A 14,213-nucleotide genomic window follows, 5' to 3' on the forward strand; every position below is an offset into this window, starting at 1 on the left:
AAAACTAACTTGAATTCTAACTTGAATTTCATTCCTAAAGAACTAAATATATGTATAAAATTTTTCTTGATATTATAACACTACAAAGGCAATGTTAAAAGATTTATTCATTTCCCAATTGTGGCAATTATATGTTATATCCTATAAAAAATGAAATTATTTCAATGATTCTGTTGACTAAATAAATTCCTTTGGGTATATACCAAATGGCAATAGAAGTTATCATTGTACTTAATATCTATGCTTCCGTAAGATTCTTCAGGGGTATCCAATGACATATTATAGACTTGATCCTTAAGTTAATCAGAGATTCAAAGTTTTGTGAAATTTGGACCATTGATTCTTACAGATAAAAATGGAGACATAGCCATCTTCATCTTGTCCATGTGGATAATTGCAGAGGGAAGGCAAATTTTATCAGCCTAATTCCAGTCCTGCACACACAATGATATAGGTGTGGTTTCTTCTGCTTTCTTTCTCAGTAATTCTGTCTCTCCTTGGGGCCTGATTTAACTTCCAGGCTGTCTCAAGAACCCCAACATTAAGAGCACAATTGGCCTGCCTTACCTGGCCATTCCTTCTGCCTCTTTTCAATCCGGGCTCACTGCTCTCCCTGCTTTTCCTTACCCTCCCAGCTGGTCGCCCTTTTGAAATGCTGCTGTTACACTAAGGTTTTCTCAGTCAGGTGTTAACTGATGTAACAGCTTAATGGGTCCCCCTTTTCCCACCCCCTCACGTCATTGGAGGGTGCCTTTTCAACAGGGAGTGTTCTGCGGCCTTATAATTACATTAAGGCTGCTCAACTTCATTTTCACTAAACTAACCCTAATTTGGCTCTTTGGGACTTTATTCCTTTCTGATTATTAGTCACTTTCAGGAGGAGAAGTTCTTGCTTAGAAAAGTAAGCTAGAAAGCAGAGACCCTCCAGATCTTACACAGTCCTAAGTGATCAAACAAATATTTAATATAGAAATCTTTAGCTGGGACCAAAATCTACGGTCTGCTCCATAATGGTATGTGTTTCATCATTATTTGGTTCCCACCCACATAACACGTCTGTAATAACTGTTAGCAGTTCATTCACGACCTCTGGCCATTTAACTTATTTCCATTGAAAATTTTACCATGTTTGCTCTGTCTTTGGTCATTGAGTTGCTGAGTCATGTCCAGCTCTTTGTGACCCCATGGACTATAACCCGCCAGGCTCCTCTGTCCATAGAATTTTCCAGGCAAGAATATTGGGGTGTGCCACCATTTTCTTCTCCAGGGGATCTTCCCAACCCAAGGATCAAACCCCCGTCTCCTTTTAGGTGGGCAGATCCTCACCATAGAGCCACCAGGGAAGCCCTTGTTTTGTCTTAGTTTATGATTCAATTTTGTTTTATGCTTTTTCTTTTTCTGTTTTTATGATCAGTTCAGTACTCACCATGGATATACTTACTATCTGGGCAAAAATCACCCTAGCGAAGCATTTTAATGACACAGCACTCTATTTTTGATGGTAGCTCAAGGCAGCTTGTTCTCAGTGCTCTTTCCCAAGAAATTGTGCAGAAAATGTCCAGAAGGAGAAGACAAGATCTATTAAAATACCTAATATCCCTTGATGTAATGTCTATTTCTTTGGAAACACTCTGGAGATATCCAGGAATGGATGTTCTCAATGACTTCTTTCCAAGAAATTCTCCAAAGAAAGAAAGTATCTTCCCCTCTTTAAACAGTATTATTAAACAGAATATTTGTTGTTTGGCACTGGTAGCTCAGACAGTAAAGATTCTGCCTACATTGCAGGAGACCTGTGTTCAATCCCTGTTTTTGGAAGATTCCCCTGGAGAAGAGAATGACAACCCACTCCACAATTCTTGCCTGGAAAATCCCCTGAACAGAGGAGCCTGATGGGCTACAGTCCATGGGGTCGCAAGAGTCGGACACCACTGAGCGACTAACGCAAACACACACCTCTCCTTCTATTCAGAGGTTACAATGATAGTGTATACTAGGAATTGCAATGCTGAAATTGTAAGAATTTGTTGTATTCTTTCCCTGCTAGTGGGAACTTCCAAAAAAAAAAAGCAAAGTGGTGATAAGCAAAATGGAAAATTGGGGCCATTTTCTGTAATATCTCTGAACATGTTCTGCCTTTGTTTATATTTTGTCAGTTGTTTTTATCAGTTTATTATGACTAGTGTTTTCATTGGCCATTGAGATTCATTTCCCTTTATAGTTTGGTAATTACATTTGTGAAATATACTTTTAATACCTAATCACCATCAGGGCACTCTTAAGGGATGTAGTTAGAAAGATCATCAGACATTATGTCTTAAATGCATTGCTAATTCAGTACTAACTCTTTTTTTTAATTGCAACTTGCTATTGTGTCATGAACAGAGCTTTAATTATACAGAATGGTCCTTGCTGAAATGGCACTCTCTTTGGTCTAAGCACCTTCTTTCAATTTATGGAGTATTCCTTTGGGGAATTATTGTGAAACATTTTTAAAATTATACTTCCAGTTACTGGAAGACAGATTGAAAGCAGAACCGAACAGTTAAGGTGAGATGAGTATAACTTTTCCTTTTCCTCCCTACAGCTTTCTTCTTCTGTGCTCCAAAGCTACACCACAGGGAACATTCATATTAGCAAGACTGAATAAAACCCAGAACCTGCATCCCTAAACCAAATAACATTCATTAAGATTGCTTCCTTGGTGTTCTTAATTAAATCAGTTAAATGATTGGAGAAGTCTTATTTATGAACCATAACTTCTTTATATACTGAATTTTTTTTTTAAAGCAAACTGGCAAAGTGAGTCATGAGCAAGTTCTTCACAAATACCAAACTTTCTGTAATAAAGCAGGTGGCAACATGTTCTCTTCACCTTTAATATTAGGTTGCCACACTGAAATTGACTTGGACACCATCAATTAAGATAAATGTCCTTTAGATCATATTAGGGTCATGGTGGGAAACAACTGCTATGATGGAAACTATTTACATCATCACGGCTTACATTTAGCCATCCAACTAGGCTGACCATCCCTGATATGATTAATCCTGCTTAATCTCTTTATTTCCCACACCCCCCTCCCCAGGAATCGAGCTAACTTTATAGAACCTTTTGAACTGCTCACACAGCCATGAAAAAAGGATCATTTCCAAGGTGCTCAAATTTCAGGGAAATGGCTCCTTAAATAATTTAATAAGAACAGGGAAGCTTTGTAATAATTAAATTACATTTGACGGCACTTTTCAGTATTTAGTAAATATATGCTACTGAATTGGAAATACAAGGGCAAACTTGTCCCTTCTAAGGTTGAATATCTGTGTGTGGGATCTCAGAATCGTGGGTGCATAAGGGTATGTCCCACTCAGACATTCTCTGTAGTGTGTAATGGCTGATAAGAGCAAGAAATGCATCTGACTCAGTAATATTTAAAGAGTGAATTTATAAATACAAGAAATGCTTTCTTGTATCGTACAACATGAAGAATATAGCCAATATTTCATAATAACTGGAAATGGAAAGTAACCTTTAAAATTGTATAATTTTTTAAATAAAAGAAAATATTCTTAATCACTAGAGTCAGAGAAATTAAAAAATTTTAATTCTTTTATTAAAAAAATGTAGTGCTTTCTGCCTTTTCCCACCGCAACTCCATTTCTGCACCCACAAATTTGGAGGTACACACACAATGAATAGCCGAGTTATGGAAGAAAGGAGAGAAGCTTGGGCTGCTTTACAGCTGGTGAGCCTTAGTATAACAGCATCTGTGGTTAACAGCCAGCAATTGTTCTGATAGATGGATGTTTAAGTAGCAACAATTGTTAAATATTTTGAATAAAACCACAGGTCATTTCTTTATTTAACCCATTTGTTCTGGGGCTAAGCACCTTCTACCTTAAGATACCCTTGAGATCAGCGCCAAACAAAATTCCTAAAGGTAATTAAGAGAAATTGAACTGAGCGAGAGAATGGACTATGGTCGTGGGTTACATCTATTCCAACTAGACCCAGCCTTAGAGGTTTCACTGGCAGAAGATTGAACCCAACTAGGGAAAATTCTGATGTGGGACAAGATAGTAAGTCAGAGTGTGTACTAGTTTGGGGGTCCATGATTTAGGCTCACCAGAGCTCTTTCACTAACTTTCTAATCAATTTAAGGGAAATCATTTCAGTAGGTTTTCAGTTAAAAATTCAGAAAACTTGAATTCTAGAATCCCTTCCAGTTCCATCGTCTGATCAAATCAGGCACATTTTTTTCTGAAAGAGAATTTTTTCAATAGTGTGTAAAATAACATAATAACATGTATGCTGCTGCCGCTGCCGCTGCTAAGTCGCTTCAGTCGTGTCTGACTCCGTGTGACCCCAGAGATGGCAGCCCACCAGGCTCCCCCGTCCCTGGGATTCTCCAGGCAAGAACACTGGAGGGGGTTGCCATTTCCTTCTCCAATGCATGAAAGTGAAAAGTGAAAGTGAAGTCGCTCAGTCGTGTCCGACTCTTCGTGACCCCATGGACTGCAGCCTCCTCCATCCATGGGATTTTCCAGGCAAGAGTACTGGAGTGGGGTGCCATCGCCTTCTCCAAATAACATGTATAGGAAGACTAAAATCATAAACCTACAGTTTTAAATTCCTGTGGGTATTTATAGACTGTTTTAATGCTTGTATGCCATTGAATTGTACCTAAATATTTTAAAGTTTGACTTAAATACATACATCCTGCTTCTCTCAGGGTGAAATCATAAGACCTTTCATATTCAGGTGAATTCTTTACCACTGAGCCACCAGGGAAGCCCTGATACATATATGTATGCTTTTGACTTACTAGTGGGCTTGAAGTCAATCAAAAACAATGCGTCATGATCAGTGTATGACACTTGAAAATTACAGTTTACATCCTGAGTTTCCTGGCATACTAATATGTAAATTGAATATACTTTACTTCGGGGCGGGACAAGTATATTGAGCATTGTATGGTCAGGCTTCTCAGGATGGTTATTTTCTTGCTTTCCGTACATCCCCTGCTTGACCGGAGCCTACTTCTCTCACATGAATATCCAATCCCCTTAATGATAGGACCTAAATAGTAACCGTCCACGTGATTGCCCTCTGCCCCAGCTGCTGGTTTCCCTGGTAACCAAACCAACATGGTGACTGAAACAACATGACGTCATTCCCCTTTGAAGGGTCGCAGCTTTCCCCACCCCGCTGCCCCACCCTGCCTGCCTGCCAGCTCCTGGCAGGCGGTATCACTCCAGAGCCCACATCAGTAAACACCTGAGTCTCTGTTGCCATCTCCTATACCTCATGGGTCCCAAGGCTGGGCAACTACAAGGCTTGTAGACCTACACAGTGCAGCCCTCTGTCAATCCTAAAGGAAATCAACCCTGAATATTCATTGGAAGGACTGATGCTGAAGCTCCAATACTTTGGCCACCTGATGTGAACAGCCGGCTCATTAGAAAAGGCCCTGATGCTGGGAAAGGTTGAAGGCAGGAGGAGAAGGGGACGACAGGGGATGAGATGGTCAGATGGCCTCATCAAATCAATGGACGTGAGTGTGAGCAAACTCTGGGAAATACTGAGGCTCAGGGAAGCCTGGCATGCTACAGTCCAGTCCATGGAGTCACCAAGAGTCAGACACGACTGAGTGACTCAACGAACAACAGCAATCACTGGTGAGGCAGCCAAGAGGCCAAAAAACTCCTGTGAGCCCCAAGATATCAGAAAACAAGGATGGGTGTGAAAAGTTGAGGAAGTGATCGGAGGAGGCAGTCCACCAGCATGTATGACCCTGCTGACCACCACGAGAGATGAGAGATGTCTTTCTCTTCCATTAAACTAATGATCTCCTGCTAACCTCAGAGCCTCTTACAAGTTTAAAGGTAGCTGTCCCATGCTCCTGGCTCTTGTGACTATGTGGGGATGGCTAAAGAATACAGACAAAGTGTAAGGACATGGATTATCTAGGATGTTAGCTGGTCAGGTAAGACAAGCATACCCCCAACCACCAGCCCTAAATGGCTACAGACACAGGCTTTAGGAGTGTTATCTCAGGGGCAGGCTCATGAGTTGGAGGTGGCCAGTTAACCAGAAGGGTTTGGGGCCCATGGCAACTGCAAAATACCCTTGGGCTTCTGCTCCTAGCTATGGAAGTGGGAAGAGCAATGATACTGCATAATAATAGCTACGTGTAGTCTACAATGTGTTACAACAGGTGCAACCCCATGGACTGTACAGTCCTTGGAATTCTCCAGGCCAGAATACTGGAGTGGGTAGCCTTTGCCTTCTCCAGGATCTTCCCAACCCAGGGATCGAACCCAGGTCACCCACATTGCAGGCGGATTTTTCACCAGCTGAGCCACAAGGGAAGCCCAAGAATGCTGGAGTGGGTAGCCTATCCCTTCTCCAGCGGATCTTCCCCACCCAGGAATCGAACTGGGGTCTCCTGCACTGCAGCCAGATTCTTTACCAACTGAGCTATCAGGGAAGCCCCACAACAGGTGCAAGGTGTTACAAAGGCCTACTGGAGCTGTAGAGCAATGCAAGATGGCCACAAGTTCAGGAAGGGGCCAATACAGATGCTACACACTAGCATTTCCACCTGCCCCTCAGGCTAATTGAAAGGATGAAGGGGCTAATAATGACAATTGAGATGGGAAAACTCTCTCTCTACATGTGAACACGTCCCAGGAGCACCCACTCCAGTGTTTACACCATGTTAACCCAGAGGCAACTGGTCAACACCATCCAAGTTCAACTGTTGACCACCTGAGGACTGCTGCCAGTGGTTGTTCAGGACAATAGCTTGCTTTTGCTCTTGCCACAGGATCTGCTCCCAGAAGAACACATTATAAATCACCCTGGGGCTGGCAGGTACGGCCCCGGTGGTTTGGATTTACTTCCTCCTGGGGGTAATATTAGAAAGGGATTTAAAGGCTTCACCTGTCTTCTACTCAGCCCCACCTCAAACTACTAAAGGAATTAATTAGGGCACCATCATCTTACCCTTGGTCCATTATACTGTCTCTCCAGTATTCGGCACCAGCTCTGGGAACTAGGTCTGGACAAGTGGGATCATACTACAGACCAAGATAAAAACCACAGCAGGGTGGTATTATCTCAGAATGTTCTTACTGCTTGTATTTTGCTTAATGGTCATAGCTCCCCTGTATTGGGCCTGCTGACCATCTTACATCCTCTCCTTAGTCTAAGTGGAGGGAGTCTGTTCATGGACTGGGCGACAGTAGTGACCTCACTGTGAAGTGAGTTTGATTACTGGGTCCACGGGTTGCAGAGTCGGACAGGACTGAGCGACTGAGCGTGCATTGTTGTAGTGAGATGACACTGTATCCTCATCTGGACTTCCAGATGAAAGTTGGCCTGAAAAGCCCCTGGCTCCAAAGTTTGCCCACCTCTTGGCTGCTGTTACCTGTATTGCATGTGTGGTGTTTGGTTGCAGCATGCCTCTATATGCCTGACCCCAGCGATATCACAGAAAAGGGGTAGGCCAAGATTGCAGGGATCCTGCAGAGTATGTAGGGATGGAGCGTATGGTCAGGCCACTCAAGATGGCTGCTCTCTTGCTCTCTATACATCCCTGCTGGACCAGGCTTTGTTTCTTTCAAGTGACTATCCAGTCCTCTTAATTATAGGCCTAATTAATAACTGCCCCCATGCTTGCTCCCTGCCCCAGCTGCTCGTTTCCCTGGTAACTGAGCCAACCTGATGTGAACTTCCCCCTAAGGAGTAGCCTCCTTCTCCCCCGAGAAGCAAAGATTGCCACCATGTCCTGCCTGGTGTTTGCTGACAATGGTGGGATTTGTTCCAGGACCTTTGGCTTAAGATCCCCTCTCCAGTGAACAGTTGATGTTTCCGCCGTGGTCTCCAGGCCCTTTCTTTGGTCTGCAGTCTTATAGGCCTACAGGGTACAGCCCAACAGGCACACAGTGTGGATACTAAGTCAAACCAGAATATGTAAAATCTGACAGCGGTACAATCAATATGGCATTAGATGCAATTATAACCACTCACCCTTATTTGAAACAGTTTTCACACAAATCCCACTGAAGAAAGGAAACATTTGTGTTAAAAAATTTTTCTCACCCCTTTATTTTTCCATGTATAAAATTATCTGCGGGGAAATGAAAAACTGTTTATTTGTGACAAAGCAGCCTTTGTGCCCTTGAGTAGGACTGGTGAGCTGTTAGGTGACAAACCCAAGTCTTACTGTGGAAGAAATTTATTCTTAATAGCAACTTGAAACTTGAAGAATTTATAGGAAAGAAAAATCCTCAGGGCTCTAAATAAACTATTTAAATGAAAGTTGGCTTTGGATTACCCAGAAGGCATGGCTATTAGTCCTTTACAAAGCACAAATTTTATTTATTCGTGCCCATGGAAGTGACTTTTGTGGATGTTTCCAGTGAAAATTTCAGCAGTTCTTTTGATGCTATGTGTTAATTGAGGTCCACATTGATTGCTCTTGATTTCTCAGAATCTTTTATTGTGGTCCTGACATGTAAAGGGGGCTCAAGAATTTCTTACTGGGAGAACTTTAGACAACAACCAGACAACAGTCTCTCCAGGTTGAGAGGAGGGGCAATGAAATATGCAGTTGCATTTGCCTCTAAAAATACTGTTCTCTTTTTTTTTTTGTACCTCTTTTTTTATTGGAGAATAATTGCTTTACAATGTTGTGGTTGTCTCTGCCTTACATCAATGTGAATCAGTCATAATCATATACATATATCCCCTCCCCCTTGAGCCACCCTGCCCATTCCATCCCTCTAGGTCGTCACAGCGCGCCAGGCTGGGCTACCTGTGTTATACAACAGCTTCCTGCTAGCTATCTCTTTTACACATTATAGTGTGTGTGTGTGTGTGTGTGTGTGTGTGTGTATGTGTGTGTGTGTCAAGCACACTGTTCTTACTTTACATGGATTTTACTCAGGGTGTCTTGGGACACTGATCTTCAAGTCAGATGAACAGGGGAGAAAAAGGCCACAGGCAATATTAGAGCTACATTAATTTAAATGTCTTTGTTACTTTTATATTTTTTAGGTCTTAAAAGACCGTTTTCAAAGGCCCAAGATGAAGTTCACACTTACACGCTGGTGCTTGACCCTGTTCATCTTCCTGAATGTAAGTGAAACAGAGTTATTTTAAGCTATGTTAATCAAGAATGCTGAAACAGTAAGGTTGAGTATAATTGAGCAAGGGTAGGCATTGTTCCCCAGAAGAAAAACGATAATTTTCTTCAGTATTTTGTTAACAAATCTCCTCTTTACATTATTCAAGGAAGACTATTACTAACATTCCATGCCTGTCAATTTAATTTTAAGGGGATTTACTTTTTATAATGTTACACATCAAAGTTTATGGGAATAATTGCTAATGCAGTCCTTCCTTCTGTACCTGTCTGAATGAGGATAGTGTACTATGTAAGGCAGCCGTGTTATTTTAATCTTCAGATAAAGTACAATATAATTTGCTAAAGGTGATCCAGTACTTGGAAATGCATGTATCTTCATGCCATTGGAAAGAAATTTTAAACAAGAATATTGTAGAAACTATTGGAATATTTTCTTTTGTCTGTAAATGTCTAAGCCTTATATCATATTCTATAGATGCAGAGAGATTGGTATATTTTATTCATATTGATATTGTTATTCATATTTCAAATGAAATCCTATGTGATCAACTATATGTGAATATTCCTGAATTTTGCTTCACAAATCATGTAACTAGACATTGATAGAAGAAATGACAAAGTAACTACTAGATAATAAGATAGTTTGAATATTATCCAATCATCTATTTTTTTTAGGAAAGACTAAACAAAGTCTTTTAACAAAGACTACAAAACTTTTGGTGTGTTTTTTTTTTTAATAAAGCTCACCTTTTAAAAACTCTTACCTAGTACATTTTAAAATTCAAAGATTGAAAGAATTTCATATATTTGCATGAGCATGGCAGGTGCCTTGTGGTTTGTAGGCATCTTTTTACTAGCAAGCATGATTGCACAGGGCACTTACGTGGCTTTATGAGGTCTTCACTGTGACAAGCAGAAATTTTGCTTCTGTTTGGATTATATATTTGATCTGGAGGATTTGTCCATAAAATTTTTGATATATCAGTTTTCTTCTAAAACACTCATTATGTTCCACATTAATATTCTTCAAAGAAAAGTAAAAATTTTCATGACATTAATTACTCTAAAATGTCACTTCTTAGATACATTATTATGAAAAACCACTACCAATATATTTACTGAATTCTACCAACCTGATTTCCAAATGGTCTTTAAAAATTATCAGTCTGGTTCACCACATTCCCTTAGCCTCATCTACATTTACCGAAAGCAGTCATCACTTTCTCTTCTTGTGCAGTAACGCAATAGGCTTAGAACAGTGCTTGGCTCATAGTGCCCCAAAGATGCTAGTGAGGACGATGACAGTGGCCACACCAACAACGAGGAAGACAGAGAGAAAGCAGGCTCTTCTGAGAAGCATTTGTTGTTCTTGGTCACTTAACTGTGTTCCCCGATTTGTGTTGAATTTATGACACCATGGACTGTAGCCCGCCAGGCTCCTCTGTCCATGGGATTCTCCAGGCAAGAATACTGGGGTGGGTTGCCATTTCCTGCTCCAGGGGATCTTCCCGACTCAGGGATCCAACCCAGGTCTCTTAGTCTCCTGCATTGGCAGGTGGGTTCTTTACCACTAGCGCCCCCTGGGAAACCCCTTATGATATATATAGGAGTTTTATATAATGCTTAAGTAGAAAGTACATAGTCAGGCGTCTGATCCCATCTGGAAGAAGCAAAGCTAACACTTGACAGACCTCTAGTTCATCCTTTACTTTGAAAAGTATAAGTAACTGAAAACTACAAATCATCCTAACAGAGACATTATCATTATTAAGAACAGCGACATGGAAAGTTGGTCATATAAACTTGTGAATTCTGGATGCATCTTCCCATTAGAACAGGTCTGTCTGTGACAGTCTGTAGAAACGTCCTTCAAGCCAGTAGCATGGATCCCCATAGTCCGTAGCTTTGGATCATTTCTAAAGTTCTACACAGAACTGCTCTCTTCTTGCTCTCTCGCTGTTCTTCTGGAAACCGCCTGTAACACACAAGGAAGCTGATTGCCTTACATCAAAGGAATTGCTTAAGCAGACAGCCATTCAAATCAGATTGCTTTACTTCTAGACCCCATGACTAGTGTGGATGGGACCTTCTAGAATGTAAGCTCCACGAGGGCAGGGACCTTGCTGGGTTTGTTCTCCCTGTTGACTCTTCAGAACCTAGGACAGTGCCTGACATATGGAAGGCATTCAAAGTAGAAGAACACTGATGTTTCCTCGGCGGACTACAGCTGTCAGTGGCAGCTTGGTGGTCGTATGTGTGGCGCCATCTACTGGAACGTTTAGGAGTGACATCACATATATGGCGACTAAACTGCTGCATAGGACAACAATTAACAGGTGTTTTTTGGTTTGATTTTGGAAGCATCATGCAAGATGGCTTGAATGCAAAACTTCGAATTTCAGTCTTTATGCAGAAAAACATGTCCTTCATGTCTCATTTCTATCTTCACGTGAGCATAAAATTATATATTTACATTCCACAAACATATAAAATAAACACATATGATAAGTGGAATATTGTTTTCACACCACTTGGTGGTTTAATCGCTACTGTTTATATTTTCCCTCTTTACTGCTGAAAATTGTACCACCTCACTAGCAATTTTTATCTCTGAAATCATCAGCAAACAGTTTAATATGAAATTTACATGTTATTTTTCAGCAGTAGTAATTCCATGATTGGAATTACATAGATGTAATGGTTATATATGTATATATGTCATGGATACATATATAACAGACGCCTCAACTTGTATGTTATTTTCAGAAGAAAATCACTGAAACATTCAGCTACCACTGGAAAAACTGCATTGTCAGTGCTCCAACATGAACCAGACCAGGCGCGGACTCAGATTATTATGGCCCCTCTGAGGACAGAAGTTCTAATTTCTCATTCCCTCAGTGTTGAAACAATCTCCGTTGAACCATGTTACAGGAAGTTCACTGGAGTTTGTTTCAACATTGGAGGAATGATAAGATGCTACTGTTGTCTACATGAACTACAGCTACTTTTTCAGATGGTCATGTCGCCATGATTACTGGTGTTTAAGACTGCATTGAACCAAATAATGTTGTCATTGAAAATACAGGTTTCCACTTGCTATTCTTGCACATACTGCCTCCCCATGGCCTCCATGAATATCCAGCTAAAACAGGAGCATTTAATGGGTTGTTCAGTCTGTTTAAAAATAGAATTCAGAATGTTTCTTTGGTCAAGCTTAAGCAAAATAGTTCCTAGTGTCTAGCGTATCTAAGTGACAGAAAAAAATTATATATGACATCATATTCTATTACAACATAATGGTTTTCAGCCACATTGATAAGGGATGTGTACACCTTTAATCATCATTGTCAGTGTGTTCATTTCTTCTGTCTTGAATTCTAGAGGCATTAAAATTAGAAATAATCCTAACACTTGGAGTGGTGTCAACTACATTTGCAATAAGTGTTCATATAGAGTTGCCACCATAATGTTACAACAATAATAAATATTCATCCTCTTCTGTTTGCAAGTGATTTCTGCTCAGATGACTTGCTGATGCTTCCACATCCAGTCCAAAAGAGAACTTATCTTCTCCCCCAAGAAAGGTTTTCCTTTCTTAATGTCTTCTCTTTCTCTTTCTCAAGACACTACATTTTTTTTTTCTTAGCTGTATTGGCTAAAATATCTAGGCCATTTGACTCTTACTATTCTCCATTCCTTATCAGGTCTACTTCAGTGCTTTTATTGAAAAAGTGCTGAGTTGCTGTTTCTTGGTCCATCTTAAGGTGATGTGGTCCATGCCTTGAGCTGCCTGGCTGGCCTTCCCAGCTCTAATCTGATGCCTAACTCTCCTTTCACAATCTTCACTGGTCAAAAAACTGCAAGACATCTTTACTTCATCATGCTTTTAAAATACTGGCTAAAATATCTTGAGCCTTTCATGTCCGAAAAGTTTTTTGTTTTCATAGGGCTCTGTATTATCTGATTTTCCTTGATTTCAGTTCTTACCCTCAAACATGCTCCCCTCCAGTTTGGTTTCTGTACAATTTCACACATGCCCTTTCTTTCCTCTGGGCTTACCTGTGTGCCTTACCTTCCATCCAGAAGGCCTTCCCTCTCCTCTCTGCCTATGCAGACAGTCCATATATTCAAAGTCTAATTCTACCTTGGATCTGTAGTCATTCCCATCTTTTCTTGCTCCATGCTCTCTCTCCACTATTAATTTTTATTGTTTAGCCTTTAGTGATAGACTGTCTCATGGGACAGGATGCATTGTCTACACAGTGAGATATGCTAGAAAACAGTGAGGCTCTACCATGAATAGCCTGGGGTATATGGAGTAGAAGGATATTTATTTTAGCAACTGTGGAGAATAGAGAAAGGTATGTAATGCTATCTCTGCCATCAGTACATTGGGTAAACTTCCATCTTAGAATAATTTAAACAGAATAAGGCCAATAAGTGTTTCAGTAGGTGTGATAGAAAGCCAGGAGTATTTCTAACTTGAGAAAAACAGAAGTCAGTGCAGGTTGACGCTTGCAAGTCTCCTCCAAAAAACTCTCTATGCAGAACATGGATATAAAAAAATTCCAATTCAAACATAATCAAAACATCAGAGCCACAAAAGAAATTGAAATCTATCTAAACACAACATAAGACAATTTGTCAGACATCCATCTTTTCAGATACACAGACATACAACTTTGATTAATAGGACCTATGATGGTAATGAAAACTAACAGACTGACAAAATAATGTCAGCCTGCACTGAAAATTTAGAAGCACTAGGAAAAATATTTAAGATTTACCTTAATTTTCAGCAGTGAAAATCAATTACCTTGTATAGGTCATCTGCTGATGAAACCAGTTTAAAGAGATTAAGGCAATTATCCAAAGCAGAATATTTCAAAAGAACATATTATGTTTGTTCTGTGGAATAAATGGGGTAAATTTTTTGGCAGTGTGTGCAATCTAAGTACAAACAAATCAGTTGAAAGAATCCAATTAAAACTTATTTATTGCACTAATATATCTACTTTGAATAACATGATTCATGATTCTTAGGAGCTCCAAGGAAAA

The 14,213-nt window shown here is 40.3% G+C and overlaps 1 protein-coding gene across 1 annotated transcript in view; it reads left to right on the forward strand.

Annotated features, from left to right (window-relative positions):
* The window catches only part of CALCR (calcitonin receptor), a 110,752-nt gene that overhangs the window by 58,653 nt on the left and 37,886 nt on the right, over positions 1-14,213 (forward strand). The window contains exon 2 of the mRNA XM_070368825.1: positions 9,062-9,142. Coding sequence (XP_070224926.1) covers positions 9,062-9,142 — 81 coding nt within the window. The remainder of the gene's footprint in view (positions 1-9,061; positions 9,143-14,213) is intronic.

Source organism: Bos mutus, chromosome 4 (genome assembly GCF_027580195.1).
Source record: "Bos mutus isolate GX-2022 chromosome 4, NWIPB_WYAK_1.1, whole genome shotgun sequence".
Classification (NCBI taxonomy): Eukaryota; Metazoa; Chordata; class Mammalia; order Artiodactyla; family Bovidae; genus Bos; species Bos mutus.